The sequence below is a fragment of the Brachyistius frenatus genome, unplaced genomic scaffold (genome assembly GCF_029030835.1).
Source record: "Brachyistius frenatus isolate BFR_SWC_R1_liver_20210118 unplaced genomic scaffold, ASM2903083v1 Contig_359, whole genome shotgun sequence".
NCBI classification, from domain to species: Eukaryota; Metazoa; Chordata; class Actinopteri; family Embiotocidae; genus Brachyistius; species Brachyistius frenatus.
In genome coordinates, this window is record NW_027210958.1 from 115,100 (window position 1) to 137,788 (window position 22,689).

Here is a 22,689-nt window from a genome sequence, read left to right on the forward strand (position 1 = left end):
GGGAGCTGCTGCAGCAGGCTGCCACTAGCGCGGCGCCAGGTAACCTGACCTGAGGTGCATGTTTTTGGATGATGGGAGGAAGCCGGAGAACCCGGAGAGAACCCACGCAAGCACAGGGAGAACATGCAAACTCACACAGAAAGGCCCAGGACCGGATTCGAACCCAGAACCTTTTTGCTGTGAGGTGACAGTGCTAACCACTGCACCACCGTATAATAATAATGAATAATAATAATGCATAATAATGAATTAATTGTAAACCTGTTCACTCATAAATGTCAAAGGTCAAAAATCTCCCCCAACTTCACTGTATTTTTGAGTGAAATTAAAGAATATGTTGAGACTCTCAAACTTATTAATACTACAAAAGATTTTTCTTTTTCTCTCCTTTTTTCCTGATATATGTACATTAAGGGAATTTATGTATCCAAGTGCAGTTATCTTTATTAGGGCCGAGCACCGGTGGTGCCCGACCAAGTTTTTGAAGATGTTGAAACTGCAAAAAAAAAAAGCCTTTTTTAAAAAAAGAAGAAGAACAAGGAACGAGATCGAGGAAAAAAATAAAACTGCCAGCGGGAATATGCCGACCCTCGCGCGCTGCAGGTCGGGGAGCCGGCGGCCCCGGCCCACCGGCGGACCCACCGGCGGCCCCGACCTGCAGCGTGCGAGGGTCGGCATATCACTGCTTGCAGTTTTAATTGTTTTTCCTGCTGTTATTTATTATTTTACAGACTTTATTTCATTCCACATTTCAGTTTTTCTGTACAATATAATGAGTACTTGTCTACATGGTTTGTAAATGTATATCTTGTTCAATAAAAAAAATATATAATAAAAAAAAAAAAACGCAGGCTTTATATTCTTACTGAAGCATCGACACATTTACTATATACACAGTGATTTAATTATGCTATAAATGTATTCCCAAACATTAAGTGTCGTTGGGCACATAGGCAACACACCAGTCTGTGAAATGATGCATCTGAGACAGATTTAAATTAAAACAGCAGTTTATTGGAGGAAATAGTGCACAGAAGTTTAACAGGGTGTAACTGCTGAAATCGTGTTCTTCAAACTAAACCACAGATAGAGTGTTAAAAATATAAGCTTACATTTTAGCCGATCTATATTATACAAAGCTGTCTCCAAATCAAAAACTCCAAACCAGCAACAACCGTCAGATCACGGTGGTGTTTTTTGACTCGAGTCCAGCTGTTTGCTCCTGTTTGTAACATATTCATTTGTCTCTATAACAGAGTTAAACTTGGTTAAAACGAGCATTATTATCAGCTTTTCAAGTGCTATTATGAAATGAAACTGTAGGTTTGTTAGAAGAAACAAAACTGGGATGAAAGATACATTAAAATAAAGGTAAAACGTTCACAACAGAGTTTAAAATGATTCTTAATAATGTCTAAAACAGCTTACAGTAATTATTATCATATTAATGAGTAATGTGAAACACTGATCAGACAGAGGAGAGGACGTGTTGCTGCATAGCTTTCACTGTATATTGCAAAATAACAGCCGTGTTGGGCGTTAACGTACTCTGAGAAAAACGTTGATTAGTAAAGTGAGTTACAAGGCACCGTCAACTGATCGGTAACCACGGTTACAGCCCGATGATGTCCTCACTGAATGTCCTTGGATGTAAAGCTGTTAGTGCAAAGATGAGAAGCACTTCGCTGCAGCACGCTGTCGGCTGCGACTCAGACAGAAATCATTCACAGTTATGTCACAGATGAAATGCAGCAGTCACCTGCACGTGAAGAGGATCTTTAGGTTGTTTTGAAGGGTGACGCAACAGGATACCGAGTAATACTGTTTGGAGTAAAGTCAGCCCAACGATCCCCTGCATCGAATACAGCAGCCAGACTCAACCGACACGTTATACATACAGTTTAAATTCAAATAAATCACTAAACATATTCATCCAGTGTGCCCGCTATTTTAAAAATATGGTGAATATAGAGATTAATGTGAACTTGTGCATTTTACGAGTTTCACTAAACATTTTCAAGCCTTTAAAACAATGAAACAGAAACACTGTGTCATTAAAACACCTACAACAGCACAAGATAACACAGAAGAGACAGCTAACACAACTGAGAGTTAAATGTGCTAAAAATAAAATGTATCCATGTCTAGTCGCACTGCATCTCTGGGCTTACTGTTGTTAAATTCTTTAATAAAAAAAAAAAACACCAAAAAACAGACGTCCTCTAATTAACTCCAGATCAGAGTCCTGACAAATCGAAGAAATAAAACCACGATGAGCAGAATAAACACGGTGCATGATGCTCAGCCGGCGTCACACACCAAACACATTCACTGTGGACAGATGAACCTCACAGCTGATACAGTACAGCATCATCATCTGATCGGATCACACTAAATATTTCATCTCAATGACAGTGAGATTAGACATTGATACTACAGTCAGATAAAAATATATTTACACATAATTTGAGATATCTGAATGCCCTGAGGTGCAGAAATCCTTCTAACCAGACACCAAAACCTCATTAAGGACGCGTTTTAATAAGAAACAGAAAACCTGCCTTCTTGTGTGTTTTAGAGGTGAACAGGTAGCGACGCTGCTGCAGGTGGTGAATGATGCTGATGATGCTGCAGAGGGCGGCGCGGCTCCTCTGCAGCTCGTGAATGGAATGTTTTAAAATAAATTCTTCGATACCAAAGCGGGAGGAAAACTTTAAACCACTGGACGGTAAAAACACAATCCAACACACGCCGACAGGAGCCAAGTTCTGATTTACAGTTGATCACGTCGTTATGGCTCATCTGGAGGCAAACGCTCCGCCGACAACACAAAGAACCAAACATCTGGATGACTCAAAGTTTCATATCCACCGGCTCTGATTTGGTCCAAAAACATTCAGTCGGGAGATTCACATCGGCTGTTTGTCTTTTTGTACAACTCAAAACATGTCTACACTTTTTGTTCTGATTTATGGCTGTAAACAGATTTAAGCTAACAGTTAATTAGAGAGCTAAAAGTGTCTAAATGCTGGAGCAGTTAGGGCACCTACTGCCAGCAGTGAGTCTGTCTGTCTGTCTGCACGTCAGTGTGTGAATAACGTGTCAGAGAAGCTCAGTGAGTTTTGTGGGTATGAATCTGTTACAGTGTTTATATATATTTTTTTAAACTGAAAAAAACCAGCATCAAATGAGAGTTTAACTGATTTCACAACCAACCATAAACATTTCAGAACAACTGAAATCCTCCTCTCAGTCATTTGGCACAATATACTGATATATTATTCAGAGAGGAACCAGCGAGTATGAAAACATGCAATAGGAACCGTATCCGACAGCTGAGTGCTGCAGGTACATTAAGTTTTCATGGCCAGCTGAGTGCGTCGTCTGTGGGAAGCAGCAAGTAAAGCAAAAAACCTGCCGCGGCCTCTAAAGTACAACTAAACACAAGCTGTGCATCCTGTGAAGAGTAAAAAATACAATATACAGAAATCTGTTTTTATGAGGAACGTAGAGGTGCTCTGAGGTGTCTGGAGATTAATACCTGGAATAACACAAACACATTATGATGAGAAACTCTTGTTTTTATTTAGCCTGCTATAATCTATCTATTATCTACAAAGTACCTCAAGGTTTATTCAGGATTAAGCTATTTGTCTCTGTGTGAAACTCTGGTTTTATAATTGTTGGTCTGGTAAAGAAAAAAAAGTCATTATTGTAGGCTATAATTTGAAATAGAAATTTGTATATTTTTAGAATGAAATAGATGAACAATAAGTTTTAATCCATTAAAAAGTGCAGTTTTTCTTACAAATATATTATTTTAAAAGATTGAATATGTTGAGAGGTGTACCTGTAGTAGTTGGGTTTAAAGGGGCCGTTCTTGTTCAGACCCAGGTACTTGGCCTGCTCATCAGACAGCTCTGTCAGGTGAGCGTCAAACGTGGCCAGATGCAGACTGGCGACGTATTCATCTGTAAAATAAGGATGAGGTTGTTTCATAAGAAACACAAAAGGCCTGCACACAGTAAACCCTCCTGCAGAAGAGCACAGTCACAGAGCGAGTTAGGTAACCGCGAACAGAACCAGACTGCACGAGTCACTTCACAGAGGAACTTAATCTCGTCGTAAATTTGTAATCTCTGAATTTGCATGCAATGCGGAGTGCTGAAGCAGTAAATTCCTGCGCTGCAGTCGCACAGCCCGACCGTGAGCGATGCTGCTGGGAAGCTTTGAACATGAAAAACACTTCGGCCAGCCGTTAAAGTATTCATATCCTCACCCATCTTTTTGGGAAGCAAGTAAACGTCCTGCTTGTAGCGTCCCTCCGGAGCGTTGTACAGCTCGATGAGAGCCAGAGCCTGAAAACACACGCAGTCATCACACTGATGGAAATAAACACGTCATGAAGGAGAATAAATGAAACTCTGGCCTTCTGATATCAGAGAGAAGCTCCAGCTGTGAGCCTCCTCTGTACCGTGACATTTCCAGGTCACATCAGCAGCTTATCTCAGCCTCTCTGCAGAGGACGGCTTTAATAACCGTGGAGGGACTTCAACAACACGTCACCTGAGTGGTGGCGGTGATGGACAGCACGAAGGTGGGCACGGTGGAGCAGCTGAGGTTCAGGAGACGTCCCTGCGGAGAGGAAATCAACGTGTTGGCAAGAACCAATGAAGAGGGAAATCTCTGTGGTGTGTTGTGGTCACGTGATGGTCACGTGACGTGACGTGACGTGACGGTCGGATGGATGCAGCCGGTCACCTCAGCCAGCAGGATGACTCTCTTCCCATCTGGCCAGATGACGTGGTCCACCTGCGAGCGGACCCTCTCCCAGGTGAGCTCGGGGGTCCGGAGACTGGCCTGCAGGAGACCAGAACATCCCTGATTGTTTGAGCATGTTTGTGCACACTGATTGAAATGAAACCAGGATGGATTTAACTGCCGTCATCGTCACTACGTTACCACATCGATCTCGGTGTTGGAGTGCCCCATGTTGCAGACGATGCAGCCGTTCTTCATGCGGTCCAGCTGCTCCCTGGTCACCACGTTCTTGTTCCCTGCACACACACACAACCAGACTGTGTTCATCACGTAAATCAGGAACTGACAGAGAATCATCAACTAAAAAGCATTTGTTATAGATTGAAATATAAAAAAAAACTAATCCCAGATCCCAGAGTCACGTTACCGGTGCATGTGATGATGACATCAACCTGCCGGATGACCTCATTCAGTTTGACCACTCTGAATCCATCCATGCTGTTTATACAGGAGAGAAATCAGCACATCAGTTCAACATGAAGGGGCGGGGCTTCCTGCGTGCTTGTCTGAATATTAGTTAATACAGTGGGTACGGAAAGTATTCAGACCCCTTCAAATGTTTCACTCTTTGTTTCATTGCAGCCATTTGCTGAAATCAAAAAAGTTCATTTTATTTCTCATTAATGTACACTCAGCACCCCATCTTGACAGAAAAAAACAGAAATGTAGAAATTTGTGCAAATTTATTAAAAAAGAAAAACTGAAATATCACATGGTCATAAGTATTCAGACCCTTTGCTGTGACACTCATATTTAACTCACATGCTGTCCATTTCTTCTGATCCTCCTTGAGATGGTTCTACTCCTTCATTGGAGTCCAGCTGTGTTTAATTAAACTGATTGGACTTGATTAGGAAAGGCACACACCTGTCTATATAAGACCTTACAGCTCACAGTGCATGTCAGAGCAAATGAGAATCATGAGGTCGAAGGAACTGTCCAAGGAGCTCAGAGACAGAGTTGTGGCAAGGCACAGATCTGGCCAAGGTTACAAAATAATTTCTGCAGCACTCAAGGTTCCTAAGAGCACAGTGGCCTCCATAATCCTTAAATGGAAGAAGTTTGGGACGACCAGAACTCTTCCTAGACCTGGCCGTCCAGCCAAACTGAGCAATCGTGGGAGAAGAGCCTTGGTGAGAGAGGTAAAGAAGAACCCAAAGATCACTGTGGCTGAGCTCCAGAGATGCAGTAGGGAGATGGGAGAAAGTTCCACAAAGTCAACTATCACTGCAGCCCTCCACCAGTCGGGGCTTTATGGCAGAGTGGCCCGACGGAAGCCTCTCCTCAGTGTAAGACATGTGAAAGCCCGCATAGAGTTTGACAAAAAACACATGAAGGACTCCCAGACTATGAGAAATAAGATTCTCTGGTCTGATGAGACCAAGATTGAACTTTTTGGCGTTAATTCTAAGCGGTATGTGTGGAGAAAACCAGGCACTGCTCATCACCTGCCCAATACAATCCCAACAGTGAAACATGGTGGTGGCAGCATCATGCTATGGGGGTGTTTTTCAGCTGCAGGGACAGGACGACCGGTTGCAATTGAAGGAAAGATGAATGCGGCCAAGTACAGAGATATCCTGGAAGAAAACCTCTTCCAGAGTGCTCTGGACCTCAGACTGGGCCGAAGGTTCACCTTCCAACAAGACAATGACCCGAAACACACAGCTAAAATAACAAAGGAGTGGCTTCGGAACAACTCTGTGACCATCCTTGACTGGCCCAGCCAGAGCCCTGACCTAAACCCAATTGAGCATCTCTGGAGAGACCTGAAAATGGCTGTCCACCAACGTTCACCATCCAACCTGACGGAACTGGAGAGGATCTGCAAGGAAGAATGGCAGAGGATCCCCAAATCCAGGTGTGAAAAGCTTGTTGCATCATTCCCAAGAAGACTCATGGCTGTACGAGCTCAAAAGGGTGCTTCTACTCAATACTGAGCAAAGGGTCTGAATACTTATGACCATGTGATATTTCAGTTTTTCTTTTTTAATAAATTTGCCCAAATTTCTACATTTCTGTTTTTTTCTGTCAAGATGAGGTGCTGAGTGTACATTAATGAGAAATAAAATGAACTTTTTTGATTTTAGCAAATGGCTGCAATGAAACAAAGAGTGAAAAATGTAACGGGGTCTGAATACTTTCCGTACCCACTGTAAGTCTGGTAGATAAAGAAGAACATCATCTTTCTCTGGACAGTAGTGCAGCTCTGCTCTGCTTCTGTTTCCTCTTATTCCTACATGTAAAAACATCAGCGATCAGCTGGCCGTGCTCACCAGGCCTGCAGGGCACAGATGGGATCGATCTCTGTAATGTAGACGACGGCTCCCAACGCTTTCAGAGCAGCACAGCAGCCTTTTCCAACCTGGACGCACAAAACAGGGAAACCATGTGATGTCAGACCAACAGAAATAAAACTAAACACTAACAATACAAACACGTCACATGACTTATTATTAGTCGTAGCACCTGCCACTTTTCACCATCACTACTTTTTGAGTCAGATCTATCATATTTAATCAAATATTGTTACTACTTATTAATATATACATTACAAATATATACCTCATACATTTTAATTTGTACTCTATCATTTTCTGTACATTTATACTATACTGTATATTAAATATATCTTATACACATTACTCATAAAGTGCGCATTTCCATGCAATTTACAATATATCCTGGAATTTCAAAATAAACAATACTTTTTTTATCACCTAGATGCAATAATAATTTTTTTCTTGACATTACTCTGTACTTATCAAGGTGTATTTATATATTTTATGTATATGGCTTGCGTGTGTGTATTTATACATTGGTTTTTATTTTTTTTACAGTTTTCTAAAAATGTTTTCTCTTTTATTTTATTCTTTTTTATTGCATGTGTATTTTTAATTTTGTCTTCCTGTGTACTTTTATTTTTCTTTCCTGCATTATTAAGCTGAGTCTTATCATTTGGTATCCCATCTCTTCTCTCGTATCTTATCTTATTCATGTAAATGCAGTCAGACTGTGATTGTGAACATGTTCTGAACTCCTCAGTCAGACGACAGCTGCACTCTGTTGGTGTTTGAACTTCTTGGCTCGTGTTGTGAGTTTCTAGTCCTAAAACGTCTCCTCCTGAATGTTTCCTCTGCTGCGTGATGAAGATGAAGATGAGCGCTGCATGTCATGAGAAGAATCTCTCACCTCTCCGTACCCACACACGACCACCTGTTTCCCTCCGAACATGACGTCTGTGGTCCTCTTCAGGCTGCAGAGTTTGGACACACAAAGTCACAACATTTAGTGGAAGTTAAAAACAAAAAGCCGTCCGTCTGTGTTGGACTCTGAAATCTGGCTCCTCCATCATCACGGACAGTAAAATGTTCTTTGGTTCGGTCTGTTCCAGACGGTAAAAATATTCTTTGATCATGTGATGTATGTTCTGTTTCTGTGTAAAATGTTTTTCTCTTTGCAGAATAAATCATCTGCTTCATACGGGACCAGCTGCTGCAGGACAGCAGGGCAGCTTACTGATAACTCATCAACAGATAAATCCTGAGCAGCAGACGTAGAAACCGCTGAGTCGGCACACTGAAAGAACGCAGGTGATAATTAATAGTAAACAGGGACGTTCTCAGATGATCAGAGTCCAGAGAAGCTCCAGTCAGCACAGAGGAAGACTTTTAGAAACCCACAGAGGTGCTAATGAGCAGCAGTGTTTCCTGAGCCGATCCATGTTCGGTGAAATTGAACTGATCCTGTAATATGAGGGACAGTTTAAAAATAAAGAATCATAACTGATCAAAGAGATCTGTGCTGTGTTCCAGATGACATCCGTCCATCCCCCTGACAGGAAATGACCTCATCATGTGAACACCACCCTCCAAAATATCTGCAGTCTTAATTATTTTACCCAGAAATCAGTGATGACTGTTAATACACGCGTACAACATCTGGAACACACGTACAACACCTGGAACACACGTACAACACCTGGAACACACGTACAACACCTGGAACACGCGTACAACACCTGGAACACACGTACAACACTTGGAACACACGTACAACACTTGGAACACGCGTACAACACCTGGAACACGCGTACAACACCTGGAACACACGTACAACATCTGGAACACAGGTACAACATCTGGAACACACGTACAACACCTGGAACACACATACAACACCTGGAACACGCGTACAACACCTGGAACACGGGTACAACATCTGGAACACACATACAACACCTGGAACACAGGTACAACACCTGGAACACACGTACAACACCTGGAACACACGTACAACACCTGGAACACACGTACAACACCTGGAACACAGGTACAACATCTGGAACACACATACAACACCTGGAACACACGTACAACACCTGGAACATGCATACAACACCTGGAACACACGTACAACATTTAGAACGCAAGTACAACACCTGGAACACACGTACAACACCTGGAACACGCGTACAACACCTAATACACGCGTACAACACCTGGAACACACGTACAACACCTGGAACACGCGTACAACACCTGGAACACAGGTACAACTCCTGGAACACAGGTACAACACCTGGAACACGCGTACAACACCTGGAAAACAGGTACAACACCTGGAACATGCGTACAACACCTGGAAAACAGGTACAACACCTGGAACACGCGTACAACACCTGGAACACGCGTACAACACCTGGAACACGCGTACAACACCTGGAACACGTACAACATCTGGAACACACGTACAACATCTGGAACACAGCACAAGTCTTTTTTACTCATTTAAGGTCAAGGCCCTGAAAAAAACCCACTACAAACATTACCCATGATGCACCTGGGCTGCAGCAGTAATATTCATAAACACTACTGAAGATGAGGTCTGGTACTCTGACGAGGTTTTTAAATCAGACTTTCCTGAACTCCCTCTGGAGCCACAACAAGATTTACACAAAGCTTTTCCACAAACTAATCTCTCAGTGATTCATGTGAAATGATGAGATTTTCATTTTTATCACTTAAAAAAAAAGGGAACTACTGTTATTTAACATTTTGGTGAGTTGGCAGCTGAGATCATGTTTTCCAGTCAGAGATGTTAGCGGGCGTGTTTGTAACTGTCACCTCTTTATTCTCTGTATTAACACCTTCCACTGGCTGGTGTCTCTAAAGTTCCTGAGCAGGTGTTTGTGAATGAGTTGTGTTGCGGCTCACTAACCCGTCCAGGATCGACTCTCTGCAGCAGTACAGGTTGTCAAACTTCTGCTTCGTCACCGAGTCGTTCACGTTCATGGCCGGCACACACAGTTTTCCAGCTTTGGACAGCTGATACAACCTGAAGGGAGAAGACAGGAACGCGTTTTGTATGTGTTTGAATATTAAAAAAGGAAGTTCACATCGAGCAGACGCTGACTGACCTGTGAACCCCGGTGACGCTCTCCTCCACGATGCCCCGGATCTTCTTGAAGACGTTCGGGTACTTCTTGTACATCCAGTGAGTCAGATCTCCTCCATCGTCCAGGATCTGAGAAGGAGAAGTTATGTTGCTTTTTTACAAAGAAAAATATCTACATACTGATATTAACTAGGGAACAGTTTGACTTGTGGTGTATTTGTCCACGTCTCCACCCACCATGTTGGGCTGCCACCCCTCCGTGTTGACGCAGCGGTCGATGCACCACCAGAAGTCGTCCTCTGACTCGCCCTTCCAGGCGAACACCGCCACACCTGGAGCAGAGCAGGAGAACATCCTGAGGCCTCTGACATCAACGCTGGTGAACATGAGAGTCTACATAACACCAGTAAATAAACACTCATAGTTCAAATTCAACTGTAAAATATGTTGCAGAAGAAATCCTTCTCAGCTTCTCCGACTGGACATGAAGGTCATTATTAGGTGTAGAAAGAAGCTGGAGATGTGTTCGGCAGTGACAGATGTAGTTTAATGAACAGCCCAGCATGACGAGCAGTCCGTTACAGACCAGCAGACACCTGAACACATCATTCAGCTCTTCACCTCATGAACATGTCTCCTGTGGATATTTAGTACGTCCTCAGAGCGTCACGTAGCAACCTGAGATAAAAGGAGTGCGGTCCTGCTGCTCCTTCTCTGAAAGGAACATCTGATGAGATCCTAATATCTCAGCAGGGCTGAACCAAGTTTATTTAACGTTTCCAAACAGGAGACGCTCACGTGGAAGAACTCTGCTCGTAAGAAAACATCTTCTAACATCACCGGTGGTGACATGATGTCCACAGCTCACCTGTCTCTGACAGAGCAGCAGCTACTTCGTTCTGGGTTGAGTAAATGTTGCAGGCTGTCCACCTGCACTGAGCCCCGAGAGCCACCAGCGTCTCGATCAGCACCTGGAGACACCGCAGGAGGTCACCATGGTAACGGTCCAATAGGAAGGAAGAGCGGTTCACTGGTCAGATATCAGACTGTAGATCAGTCAGTCTACAAGTATGTTATTATTCAGTAAAGATGAAATGAACCGAGTCTGTGATTTACAGTTTATCTGATAATGAAAACATTTATGAAAATACTCACAACTGATCACTTTAATCCTTTAATACAGTGAAAAACTGTCCTGATGAAGAGACACTGTCTCCCTGCTGCCTGTCTCCCTGCTGCTTGTCTCCCTACACCCCGTCTCCCTGCTGCCTGTCTCGCTGCTGCCGGTCTCACTGTCTCCCTGCTGCCTGTCTCCCTACATCTCGTCTCCCTGCTGCCTGTCTCCCTACACCCCGTCTCCCTGCTGCCTGTCTCACTGTCTCCCTGCTGCCTGTCTCCCTACACCCCGTCTCCCTGCTGCCTGTCTCACTGTCTCCCTGCTGCCTGTCTCCCTACACCTCGTCTCCCTGCTGCCTGTCTCCCTACACCTTGTCTCCCTGCTGCCTGTCTCCCTACACCCCATCTCCCTGCTGCCTGTCTCCCTACACCCTGTCTCCCTGCTGCCTGTCTCCCTACACCTCGTCTCCCTGCTGCCTGTCTCCCTACACCCCGTCTCCCTGCTGCCTGTCTCAGGTGTTGAAGGTACAGTCTTACCGCCGTCTGAGCGGTGATGTGAGTGCAGCCCACTATCTTGGCTCCTGCCAGCGGTTTCTCACTCTGCGCTCTCTTCCTGAGGGAGATCAGCGCCGACATGTCTGGACAAGACGAGACAGAAACAGATCCATTAGAACTTGTTCATTCTGACCTAAAACACTGAACATTGATGGCCGAAGATGGCGCCGCGCTAGCGGAAGCCTGTTACAGCAGCCCCCCCCCCGAGTGTGTTTTGTTTTAAGTATTTTAAGTTTATTTTAAGTATTTTTCTTTCTTTCTTCTCTCTTCGGAGTTGTTGTTTTCTTTTCTTCACGTGTGTTAAGTTAACGGTCAGACAATGGACGGTAATTTTTCCTCTTTTCTGGCTGGGGGCTCTGTTATTGTTTACTCTCGTGATCAGCTGATCGCGCTGAGTAGACCTCTACTGCTGCTGCCCGGAGCGAGGCCTGAGATCCCCGATGAACTTCGGAGAAGACGGCGGGGTTGCAGAGCTGGAGCTAAGATGAAGGTGAAGAGGAGGAAATATAAACCAGCGGTACCGGAGATCTTAATGGGGAACGTGAGGTCGTTGGCCAACAAGACGGACGAGCTCGGCGCTGGTAAAGACCCAGAGAGAGTACCGGGAGTGCAGCATCATGTGTTTCACCGAGACATGGCTGCACTCACATCTCCCGGACCACAGCACGGCCGTACCCGGCTTCAGGACCGTTCGGGGGGACGGAGACGTTGTGCAGAGCGGTAAGAAGAAAGGTGGAGGGATTGCAGTCTATGTGAACGAGAGGTGGTGCAATCCCGACCACGTGTGTGTGAAGGAACGTTTTTGTAGCCCGGACATTGAACTTCTAGCCGTGGGGATGCGCCCTTATTATTTACTGAGGGAGTTCACGTCCGCCATTGTTATCGCTGTGTACGTTCCTCCATCAGCTGACGTAGAGGCAGCAGTGGACACCATCCACTCCACTGTGTCCAAACTGCAGACTCAGCATCCCGGTGCATTTTTGTTAGTTACTGGAGACTTTAACCAGTCTGGATAAAGTCCTGCCAACTGTTCACCAGTATGTGAACTGCCCCACAAGGAACAATAAAACCCTGGACCTCCTGTATGCTAATGACATGGATGCATACAGTACTACCCCCCCCCCTCCCCTTGGTAGATCAGACCACAACCTGGTCCTGCTGACTCCAAAGTATGTTCCTCTGGTGCAGAGGCAGCCTGTGTCCACCAGGACTGTGAGGAGGTGGACACAGGAGGCTAAAGACGCCCTGCAGGACTGCTTTGAGTCCACGGACTGGGATGTGCTGTGTGGACCACATGGGGAGGACATCAACAGCAGGACGGACTGTATCACAGAATACATCAAATTCTGTGAACACTCCACCGTACCATCCCGGACTGCACACTGCTTCCCCAACAACAAGCCGTGGATCACCAGTGACCTGAAGGTGCTTCTTAATAAGAAGAAAGCAGCCTTCAGGTCTGGGGACAGGGAGGAGCTCAGGAGAGTGCAGCGCCACCTGAAGGAGAAGCTCAGGGAGTGCAAGGACTCCTACAGGAGGAAGCTGGAGGATAAACTCCAGCAGAACAACATGAGGGAGGTGTGGACCGGTATGAAGGAGATTACTGGGTTCAAGGGGAGAGAGAGACAACCAGGGGGAACCTGGAGAGGAACAACCAGGGGGAACCTGGAGAGGAACAACCAGGGGGAACCTGGAGAGGAACAATCAGAGGGAACCTGGAGAGGAACAATCAGGGGGAACCTGGAGAGGAACAACCAGGGGGAACCTGGAGAGGAACAATCAGGGGGAACCTGGAGAGGAACAACCAGGGGGAACCTGGAGAGGAACAATCAGGGGGAACCTGGAGAGGAACAATGAGCTAAACTGTTTCTTCAACGGGTTTAGTTCACCACCCTCATCTGTCTCCTCCACACACCACACCTCCCAAACACCTCTGCTGCCTCCCCCCTCCCCCTCCTGGTGAACTGCATAGAGCCCTCAATATAAAAGGGCTCTTCCTCCATCGACACCATGACCCCCCCCCCCACACACACACACACACACACACACACACACTCTCTGTGACGACTGGCCAGGTTAGGAGACAGCTGGAGAGAATCCACCAGTGCAAGGCTGCAGGACCTGACAGCATCAGCCCCGTGGTCCTGAAGACCTGACAGCATCAGCCCCGGGTCCTGAAGACCTGCGCCGTCCAGCTGGCTGAGGTCCTACAACACCTCTTCAACCTGAGCCTGAAGCAGGAGGAAGTCCCGGTGCTGTGGAAGACGTCCTGCCTGGTTCCTGTCCCCAAGAAGACGACTCCATCCGGCCTCAACGACTACCGACCGGTTGCCCTCACATCTCATGTGATGAAGGTGCTGGAGAGGCTGGTCTTGGCCCACCTCAGGCCGCTGGTGAAATCTTCTCTGGACCTTCTGCAATTTGTGTACCAGCCTCATGTGGGAGTGGACGACGCCATCATCTACCTGCTGCAACGAGCTCAGTCTCACCTGGATGGAACCGGTGACTCTGTGAGAATCACTTTCTTTGATTTCTCCAGTGCATTCAACACCATCCAACCACTGCTGCTGAGTGAGAAGCTGCGGGTGGTGGGGGGGTGGTGGAGGTGGACACGTCCACCGTCTCCTCGATCAATGACTACCTGACAGGCAGACCACAGTTTGTCCGTCTGGGCAGTGTGCTGTCTGATACGGTGGTCAGTGGTACTGGAGCTCCTCAGGGAACTGTTCTGTCTCCTTCATGTTCACCTTCTACACCACTGACTTCCAGAACAACTCAGAGTCAAGACATCTGCAGAAGTTCTCTGATGACTCTGCAGTGGTGGGATGTATAAGGGATGGACGGGAGGAGGAGTCAGTGGTCGGTGTATAAGGGATGGACGGGAGGAGGAGTACAGGGCAGTAGTGGAGGACTTTGTGGAGTGGGCTGGTAGAAATCACCTCCTCCTGAACGTGGCCAAGACCAGAGAGATGGTGGTCGACTTCAGGAGGAAGACGACGGCTCCACAACCGCTGAGAGTTCTGGGAGAGGAGGTGGACATGGTGGAGGAGTACAAGTACCTGGGTGTGTCCATGACAACAGACTGAACTGGAAGACCAACATCAACGCTGTCTACAAGAAGGTGATGAGTCGACTCTTTTTCTTGAGGAAACTTTGATCCTTCAATGTGTGCAGCGAGATGTTGGAGATGTTCTACCATCTGTTGTGGCCAGTGAACTGTACTTCGCTGTGGTCTGCTGGGGGGAGGTAGGAGGGGGGGCAGCATTGGAGCCGGTGACACCAACAGACTTAACAAACTGGTTAAGAAGGCCGGCTCCATCATCGGCTACAAACTGGACAGCCTGGAAAAGGTGGTGGAGAGGAGGACGCTGAACAAACTATTATCCATATTGGATAATCCTGACCACCCTCTCCACCTGCTGCAGGGACAGAGGAGCACTTTCTCCAAAAGACTCCTCCAGCTGCTGTCACAAGGACAGATACAGGAGATCATTCCAGATACAGGAGATCATTCCTGATACAGGAGATCATTCCAGATACAGGAGATCATTCCTGATACAGGAGATCATTCCAGATACAGGAGATCATTCCTGATACAGGAGATCATTCCAGATACAGGAGATCATTCCTGATACAGGAGATCATTCCAGATACAGGAGATCATTCCTGATACAGGAGATCATTCCAGATACAGGAGATCATTCCTGATACAGGAGATCATTCCAGATACAGGAGATCATTCCTAATACAGGAGATCATTCCAGATACAGGAGATCATTCCAGATACAGGAGATCATTCCAGACCTGATACAGGAGATCATTCCAGACACAGGAGATCATTCCAGATACAGGAGATCATTCCAGATACAGGAGATCATTCCTGATACAGGAGATCATTCCAGATACAGGAGATCATTCCAGATACAGGAGATCATTCCTGATACAGGAGATCATTCCTGATACAGGAGATCATTCCAGATACAGGAGATCATTCCTGATACAGGAGATCATTCCTGATACAGGAGATCATTCCTGCCGACCGCAATAAGACTGTACAATAACTCACCTCTGGCAAAATCCATCACATAACAATAACACTGTTGACTGTGTTTCTTGGTTGTTTGTATATAATATATATAGATATATACTGTACTGTATATACTGTGCATTTTATATTTTATATTTTTTACTGCTATTTTATTGCTTTCTATTATTCTATTATTATCTTATTGCTTCCTGTATGCTGCTGTAGCGGAAAAAAAAATTCCCCTCGGGGATTAATAAAGTAACTACCTAACCTAACCTAACCTAACCTAAGTTAAACAGAAAGATAGTGAAGTCCGAACAGACCCAAAATATCTCTAGATAAAAGCTCTCTTTGAAATAACTTTTTCTCTCAACTTTATTTTTATCTGTTCATTTTTTCTAACTGTGTGTTGCAGCTGCTGGTCCAGTTTTAATTTCTTGAATTAGATCAAATGAAAACAGATCAGTAAATCTGGACACTGTCACTGTAAGGTCACTCTGAGGTCACTCTGAGGTCACGTTGAGGTCACGCCGTCCTCTCTGTGCTTCACCTTGTTCTGCGATCTCGATCTCTCGCCTTCCAAACTCCGCCTGCTTGATGTTCTTCACGCAGAAGTCGCTGCTGCCCTTCGTGTTCGTCTGCGTCTTGTCGCGTGGAGACGTCTCGTCGTCGGAGCTGTCGGTGTACGACGCAGCTGCAGAGGAAAAGAGGGTTTAAACACTTAAAGACAGAGGAAGGTACTCGGTATGACCAGTTTGTTAAAGATTGAATATATGATAAGGAGCAAACAAACAAACAAAAAAAATCAACATTATGAGTTTTCTTTTCTTTTTTTTTAAACTTAATATGTATTGATGTTTGGATGAACTTAGAGCTCCATATTCATCTTCAGCTCTCCGACCACACTGGTACAGTTTACATCAATGACAATAGAGCATGTAATTTTTTTTATTAAAATAATAAATGAGTGAGACACAAAGTGCTGCAGAGACATGAGCTGTGCTTGTTACCGGAGCTGTAGCTGTCGGTGGATGACTGGGAGATGGAGCGGGATAGCGAGCGCCGACCCGCCTTGGTGGGGAACCTGCTGAACTCCTGTTTGTCCTCCACAAACTGGATTTGCTAAAACAAACAGGAGTCGTGTTTCAGTTATTTCACAGCAGGTTTAAAAACTGGAAGTATTTCAACGTAAGGACAGAAGCAGTTTAAAAGTTAACTCTAGAGTTCAGATGGAGGTTCGGTTCTGTTCAGGCTTCAATGAAGAACCGTTCAGAAACTGGAGGCTTTTGTTTCTGTTTATTGTTTACGTGACTCGACAGGATCTGATGGAAAGAAGTTGTGAGCCACAAACACTTTGGCAGCATGATTTTCGTCCTCAAAGTAGTGAGCTCATTTGGTTGTATTTCCAGAAATAGATGTTACAGAGGGAAGCAGCCCGACCCAAACTCTGGTGTGGATGACCTCTGACCCCTGCTTGTGCAATGATGGTGAACATCCCCTCTCAGATTTGCTGTAATTACAGAATTTGATTCCCCGCTGGGAAATAAAAACCAGAAACCACATTTCCACTGTGGTGTGTTGAACTCACTGCTTTCAATGAATCCTACAAATTAAAGTTGCCAAAGATGTTCGGTTTTATTTTAATATCGAGGTTTTAAAGTGACATGAAATGTGATTAATTCACACATCTAACAGACTTCAGCGTTACAAAACTTTGCACTATTTCAGCTGCTGCAAGTTATTCATAAAGTTTTCATGTTCTGTATCCCAATAAGGAGTGTACATACACATATACATATATACACATATACATATACATATATACACATATACATTTCTACACATATACATTTCTACACATATACACAGTGCATGTTTACTGTAACAGGGAGAGCTGATGTTTTTGTCATGTACATAACTTCCTGCCTGCTCAGCTGTTTTTTTTAATCGCAGCAGTAATCAGAACATTTGTGTTGACAGAGGTTTTGCGTGCTCTGTAGTAACATGAGATCTTTAGGAGTATTTTCTCTCACGCCAGCTCCAGATTGAAGGTATGAAACCGTAAACAAGCAGATCTGCACACCTCAACACTTTCTGGAACGTATTTGTTTTCCTTTTCTTTACGGTGCCGGGTGATGTTTCCAAATCTGTTTTTATGTAGTTGCAGTGTAATAAATGAGCCTGCAGCCTTTATCAGTGTAGGATGCAAGATGTTCCATCATTAACGCCACTCAGCTTCATCTTCTCCAGGTTCTCTAGTCAGGATACAGTCGTCCTGCCACTGAAAACCTTCCACATACCAGTTAAACACCGCGGCAACCGGGAACAATGTGAAGCTGTTTTGTGGAGATTAAGGTGAAGAGACGCCACATATTTCCTCCTGGACAGGACGGTGTGAGGTTCAGGGTCCCAGAGCCTGAAGGACTGATGAGCGCTGCTCTGCGTGAGCTGAGTTTATCACCTGTTTTATATCATTTTACTGCATGTGGTGTGTATTTAAGTTATGTTTCATATCTGAGAGTATTTATGTTTCACCTGACAGACAGAAGTCTTTAACTAAGGTTAGAATTTTAAGAAAAGCAACTTAAGACATCTTCTTCTGTGTTTTATAAGAATATTGTTGACAACATTATTTCTTACCAATGGTATTTCTGATCGCGTCATTGTTTTGTTTTCAAATGCATGTCAAAGAGATTACAGTAGTAAACACGATTAATGGGGCTTGACTAATAAAAGTAGCTAAAAGCCCTACTCAACCATCATCTCCAGTCTAATTCCCTTTTATAATCTTTTTGTAAGCTTGCACCTTAATTTAACCATTAACAACTAAATATTAACAACAAACAAAATGGTCATTAACAAAATGACCATTTAACTTTAAACTCAGAGGGATTAAACTACATGAACAACAAACACCTTCAGGAGCTTTATTAGACTTCATATGACAGATAAAAGGAGCCGTCAGCCGTCCAGGAGACAGTTACATATCATACATATGTTAACTGTGCTGCCCTGACTGAGTTACTGTTGAAATCATTTCATCATCTGTGATGACAGCTGTAAACAAAGCGCCTCCAGAATGAGGAGGTGAAGCAGTTAATGTAAAGCTGCCAGACTGAACAATAAATCTTTGGTTGAGCATGTTGGGACTTTGAATTTGACAAACTCAAACTATGAGCTTAGCGCTTTCACAGCATAAAAATAGACTCAGCAGTTTATTCTGCTCAGAACTGGTATTTATTTGTTCCCCTTTTGTCCAGCCGCAATGAAGCGCGTGAATATTTTCCGTCCTAAAGCCTCAAGAATTCAAGACGCAGCTCTTCCTTGTTCCTTGAATGTGTCATCGTTGTTTTGCAATTTTTGCATGGAAATATTTCTCTTTTCTTTGTGTCTGGGAATCTTTTGTTAACGAGGGAGGTGCAGAGGAGGTGCAGAGGAGGTGCAGGTTGTAAAAAGGTACTTTTAGGATTTGTAAATAAATAAAAAAGACCTTTGACCGTAACTTTCTGTTGTTCCAGACTGTAGTTATTCTCGACATGATGGTGGAAGTGACTTCCCATGACTACTTACTACTTCACTATCTGGGTACAACACAAACAAACACACACACACACACACAAACAAACAAACAACCTTTTAAAACCCTCTCTTCCCCAACAGCAACATGTCTGCAGTGTTGTTACTCTTTATTTTGCACTAAGAGAAAATCAATATCAATTAAAAACTGTGTTAAATGTCTGTATCTGGCAGGTGAAGGGTTGAGATCAAGGCTACTGCTTTTATTTGATCTTGATTTATTATTTACTACCAGCATACTTCTGGTGCCCAGTGAGGACCAGAAACAGATGCTGCCACAGATACAGAATATTCAATATGATATTGCTGTTACTCTGGAGGCGGTGTTGGATCTGCTGCCGGCCGGTGTCCTACCTTCTTCACCGGCTTGTGAGTGGGCACCGCGGTGAAGGCGCTCGACAGCTCTCCCATGGTCACTTCGCTGTTCTTGCTCACGGTCATGGCTGAATATTTCTCCGCCACGTTCTCGCTCTCCTTCACCTCTTTGCTCGCCTGCTTCCCCTCCAGCTTGGCCTCCCCGGCCGGCTCCGACATGTTCCGCGGCGGTCTGTGTGACGTTACCCGGGGACAGAAATACAGCAGCGGCCGTTGAGTCCTCTCCGGTCGACACGTCACAGGCCAACGTTTACCGACGTCCTCGCGCTGCTAGCTGCCTACTCTGCAACGGCGGACGGAAGGAGGCTTTCAGACTACGGACACATAAAATAGACAATAACTGTGATTAATAAGTCAATTATGATGTGTGGACTTTGATTTGGGCGCTGAGAAATATCGTTATGCGGTCTGTTGGTGGAGGCGCGCGGCTTCCGTGCTGGTTCCGTGCAAGCTCAGCTGTCACCTGGCTGAGTAACTTTGTGGGCGGTAACAAACAGACGGAGGGGGCGTGTCGACGTGTTAAGCTGCATTCAATGTCAGTCGTAAAACACCGTTTACTCGTGAAAACAGCGTATTTTTAGTTTCGTGTATTAAATCTTTTTAGTTGCTGCAAAATTTGAGCTGCTAATTGTAGTTACAACACTTCACTTTTATTATAATATGTCTTGTGTTCTAAAAATGCCATTTCCTTTTAATTTCCTGTTTTTCTTCCCACTTTACTTTGTCAGAGCAGGAAGAAGTTTCCAATTCCACACTATAAACTGAGACTATGAGGTATACAAGATGTACTAATTTGCATAATATGCAGTTTTGTCAGTGAGTCAAGTTTTCAATCTTTCACACTGACAGGAAATACATTTTTTTTAAAGTGTATCAACGGATCAAACGGTGGTTTTGACACAAAAAAAAAGTACAAAGCATTACGTAGAAAAAGTCAAATTGTTTCACAAAAAGAGCACTTACTTCAATTATCTTATTCTATTTTAATGATAATACATTTTATTTATATAGCACTTTTCAAAGAAACCTAACCTCCATCCAGTCATGTCATTGACCACAATTTACTCTAGCTATAAAACAATGTACCTTTTGCATTACGTTTAAGAGTCCATCACCCTCTCTCACAAATCAAGCAGTTTTTAAAATGCAGACAATATTAAGTATTACCTGTGTAATAGCCACAAACTTGTCTGACATTTGTTGTGTGCCAGTCGACCTAACCCAGAAACAAGATGTTCACTTGGTTTCCGTAGTTTCACACCTTGTTGTTCTTGTATAAATGTGTGCATCCCGTTGTTTTAGTGACATTCACGCATGACTGCTGCCCAGTGCCATTTAAGCTGTCTTGCTCACTGAGCCATCTCTGCATAGCTTGAAAGGAGTTGAGAGCGTGGTGTGTGACCATCTGTGTAAAGCCTGACTGAAAAGGGTGTCACATGCATGCCGGGGAAGGATCCACACCCACGTGAAAAGAATAAGCGAGTATTGGTGGATAAACTGAAGTAAACTACCTCAAACCAAACTGAAAGCACTGCAGACGTTTCCTGCTTGAGTGGGAGACATCAGCTGTGCACACAGAAACCTGAGAAGTCCAGATATGAAACAAAAGAAGACAAAAGAGAAAGAGAAAGATAAGCTGGTCTGGGCCATTAAAACTTTGATAGGATGATGCAGTTAACTCAGCTGTCACCCTTTCAACCCGTAATGCAGCTTTGTATAATACAAGATGCCATTTTTTTTATGTTAGTGAAAACCAAAAGAGGTGCTTTTCTTGTTCATTATCACTCCTCATGTTACAGTTCTGATCTCAGGCTAAAAAAAAAGATGCTCATAGAAATCTTTATTAAGTCTATGATACTAAATTATGAAATATAATATAAAGCCGTAGTGAATAGATAGATAGATAGATAGATAGATAGATAGATAGATAGATAGATAGATAGATAGATAGATAGATAGATAGATAGATAGATAGATAGATAGATAGATAGATAGATAGATAGATAGATAGATAGATAGATAGATAGATAGATAGATAGATAGATAGATAGATAGATAGATAGATAGATAGATAGATAATAGATAGATAGATAGATAGTTACTTTATTAATCCCACAAGGGGAAAAAAAATTTAATGGTCAACTAAAACAACACACATGGGTTTAAAAGTAGGCTGAAGCTTTAAACTGTTAGGAAATAAATACTGAGTTCAAGTACATGTTTGAAAACTTATTTTTAAGCTTGGTTTCAAGGTTGGGATGTAATTAACTGGCGTTCATGGGAATGAGCTGGTGTTATTATCTGCATGATGATTGTTAATGGGTTTGTAAGTTATCTAAGAAATTGGGGGGGAAAAAAAAAGAAAAACAAGCATTATCAATCTTCAAATAACCATAGCTTGGTGTAATCTACATTTTTAAAAATCACAAAAAGATAAATTTTCGGTTTCCTTGGTTCCTTTTTATTTGTATTATTTGTGTACTCTAGGCAGATTGTGAACGTATTATGAAATCAAAATTCTGTTTCTTTGTGACCTGTTTAGAATAAGTTGTCCATTGTACATCATTTAAATCAATAAAGTTTTACTGGTTAAAAAAAAACCTACCAATTCCCGTGCATCGCTTCTTTGTAAAAATGGCTCAACAGCGCCACAACCACATTGACTCCCACTCTGTGGCCACAGGTGGTATCGCAATTATTTTCTCGTGTTGCGTTAATGGGTGAGTTGGATAAATACAAAATACAAAACGGCTTAAAAATTTATAAATTCATCTCCCTGAATTAATTTAGGTTCGTAGACTGTTAGATTGAATTAGCAAAGA

General features: G+C 43.8%; 1 protein-coding gene across 1 annotated transcript; it reads right to left on the reverse strand.

Annotated features, from left to right (window-relative positions):
- Positions 1–992: 992 nt before the first annotated feature.
- On the reverse strand, positions 993–20,315 carry LOC138636165 (S-adenosylhomocysteine hydrolase-like protein 1). The gene is made up of 18 exons (XM_069724039.1): positions 20,241–20,315; positions 19,847–20,150; positions 16,927–17,038; positions 16,467–16,610; positions 11,872–11,972; positions 11,087–11,189; positions 10,456–10,550; positions 10,241–10,347; positions 10,042–10,158; positions 8,014–8,077; positions 7,098–7,186; positions 5,189–5,259; positions 4,963–5,057; positions 4,762–4,860; positions 4,567–4,635; positions 4,280–4,358; positions 3,851–3,971; positions 993–3,541 (listed from the first exon to the last, which is right to left on the reverse strand). The coding sequence occupies exons 2-18, from the start codon at positions 20,024–20,026 to the stop codon at positions 3,535–3,537; spliced, it is 1,653 nt and encodes a 550-aa protein (XP_069580140.1). The 5' UTR covers positions 20,027–20,150; positions 20,241–20,315; the 3' UTR covers positions 993–3,534.
- Between the last annotated feature and the right edge of the window lie 2,374 nt (positions 20,316–22,689).

What these genes read in the sequence shown, in the direction of transcription:
- LOC138636165 (XM_069724039.1), bottom strand. Translation starts at nt 20,026, where the DNA reads ATGTCGGAGCCGGCCGGGGAGGCCAAGCTGGAGGGGAAGCAGGCGAGC. An exon ending in AGCGTCACCGGGGTTCACAG is followed by an intron (nt 10,159 to 10,240) that starts GTCAGTCAGCGT and finishes TTCTCCCTTCAG; the next exon opens with GTTGTATCAGCTGTCCAAAG. An exon ending in TGTCATCATCACATGCACCG is followed by an intron (nt 5,058 to 5,188) that starts GTAACGTGACTC and finishes GTGTGTGTGCAG; the next exon opens with GGAACAAGAACGTGGTGACC.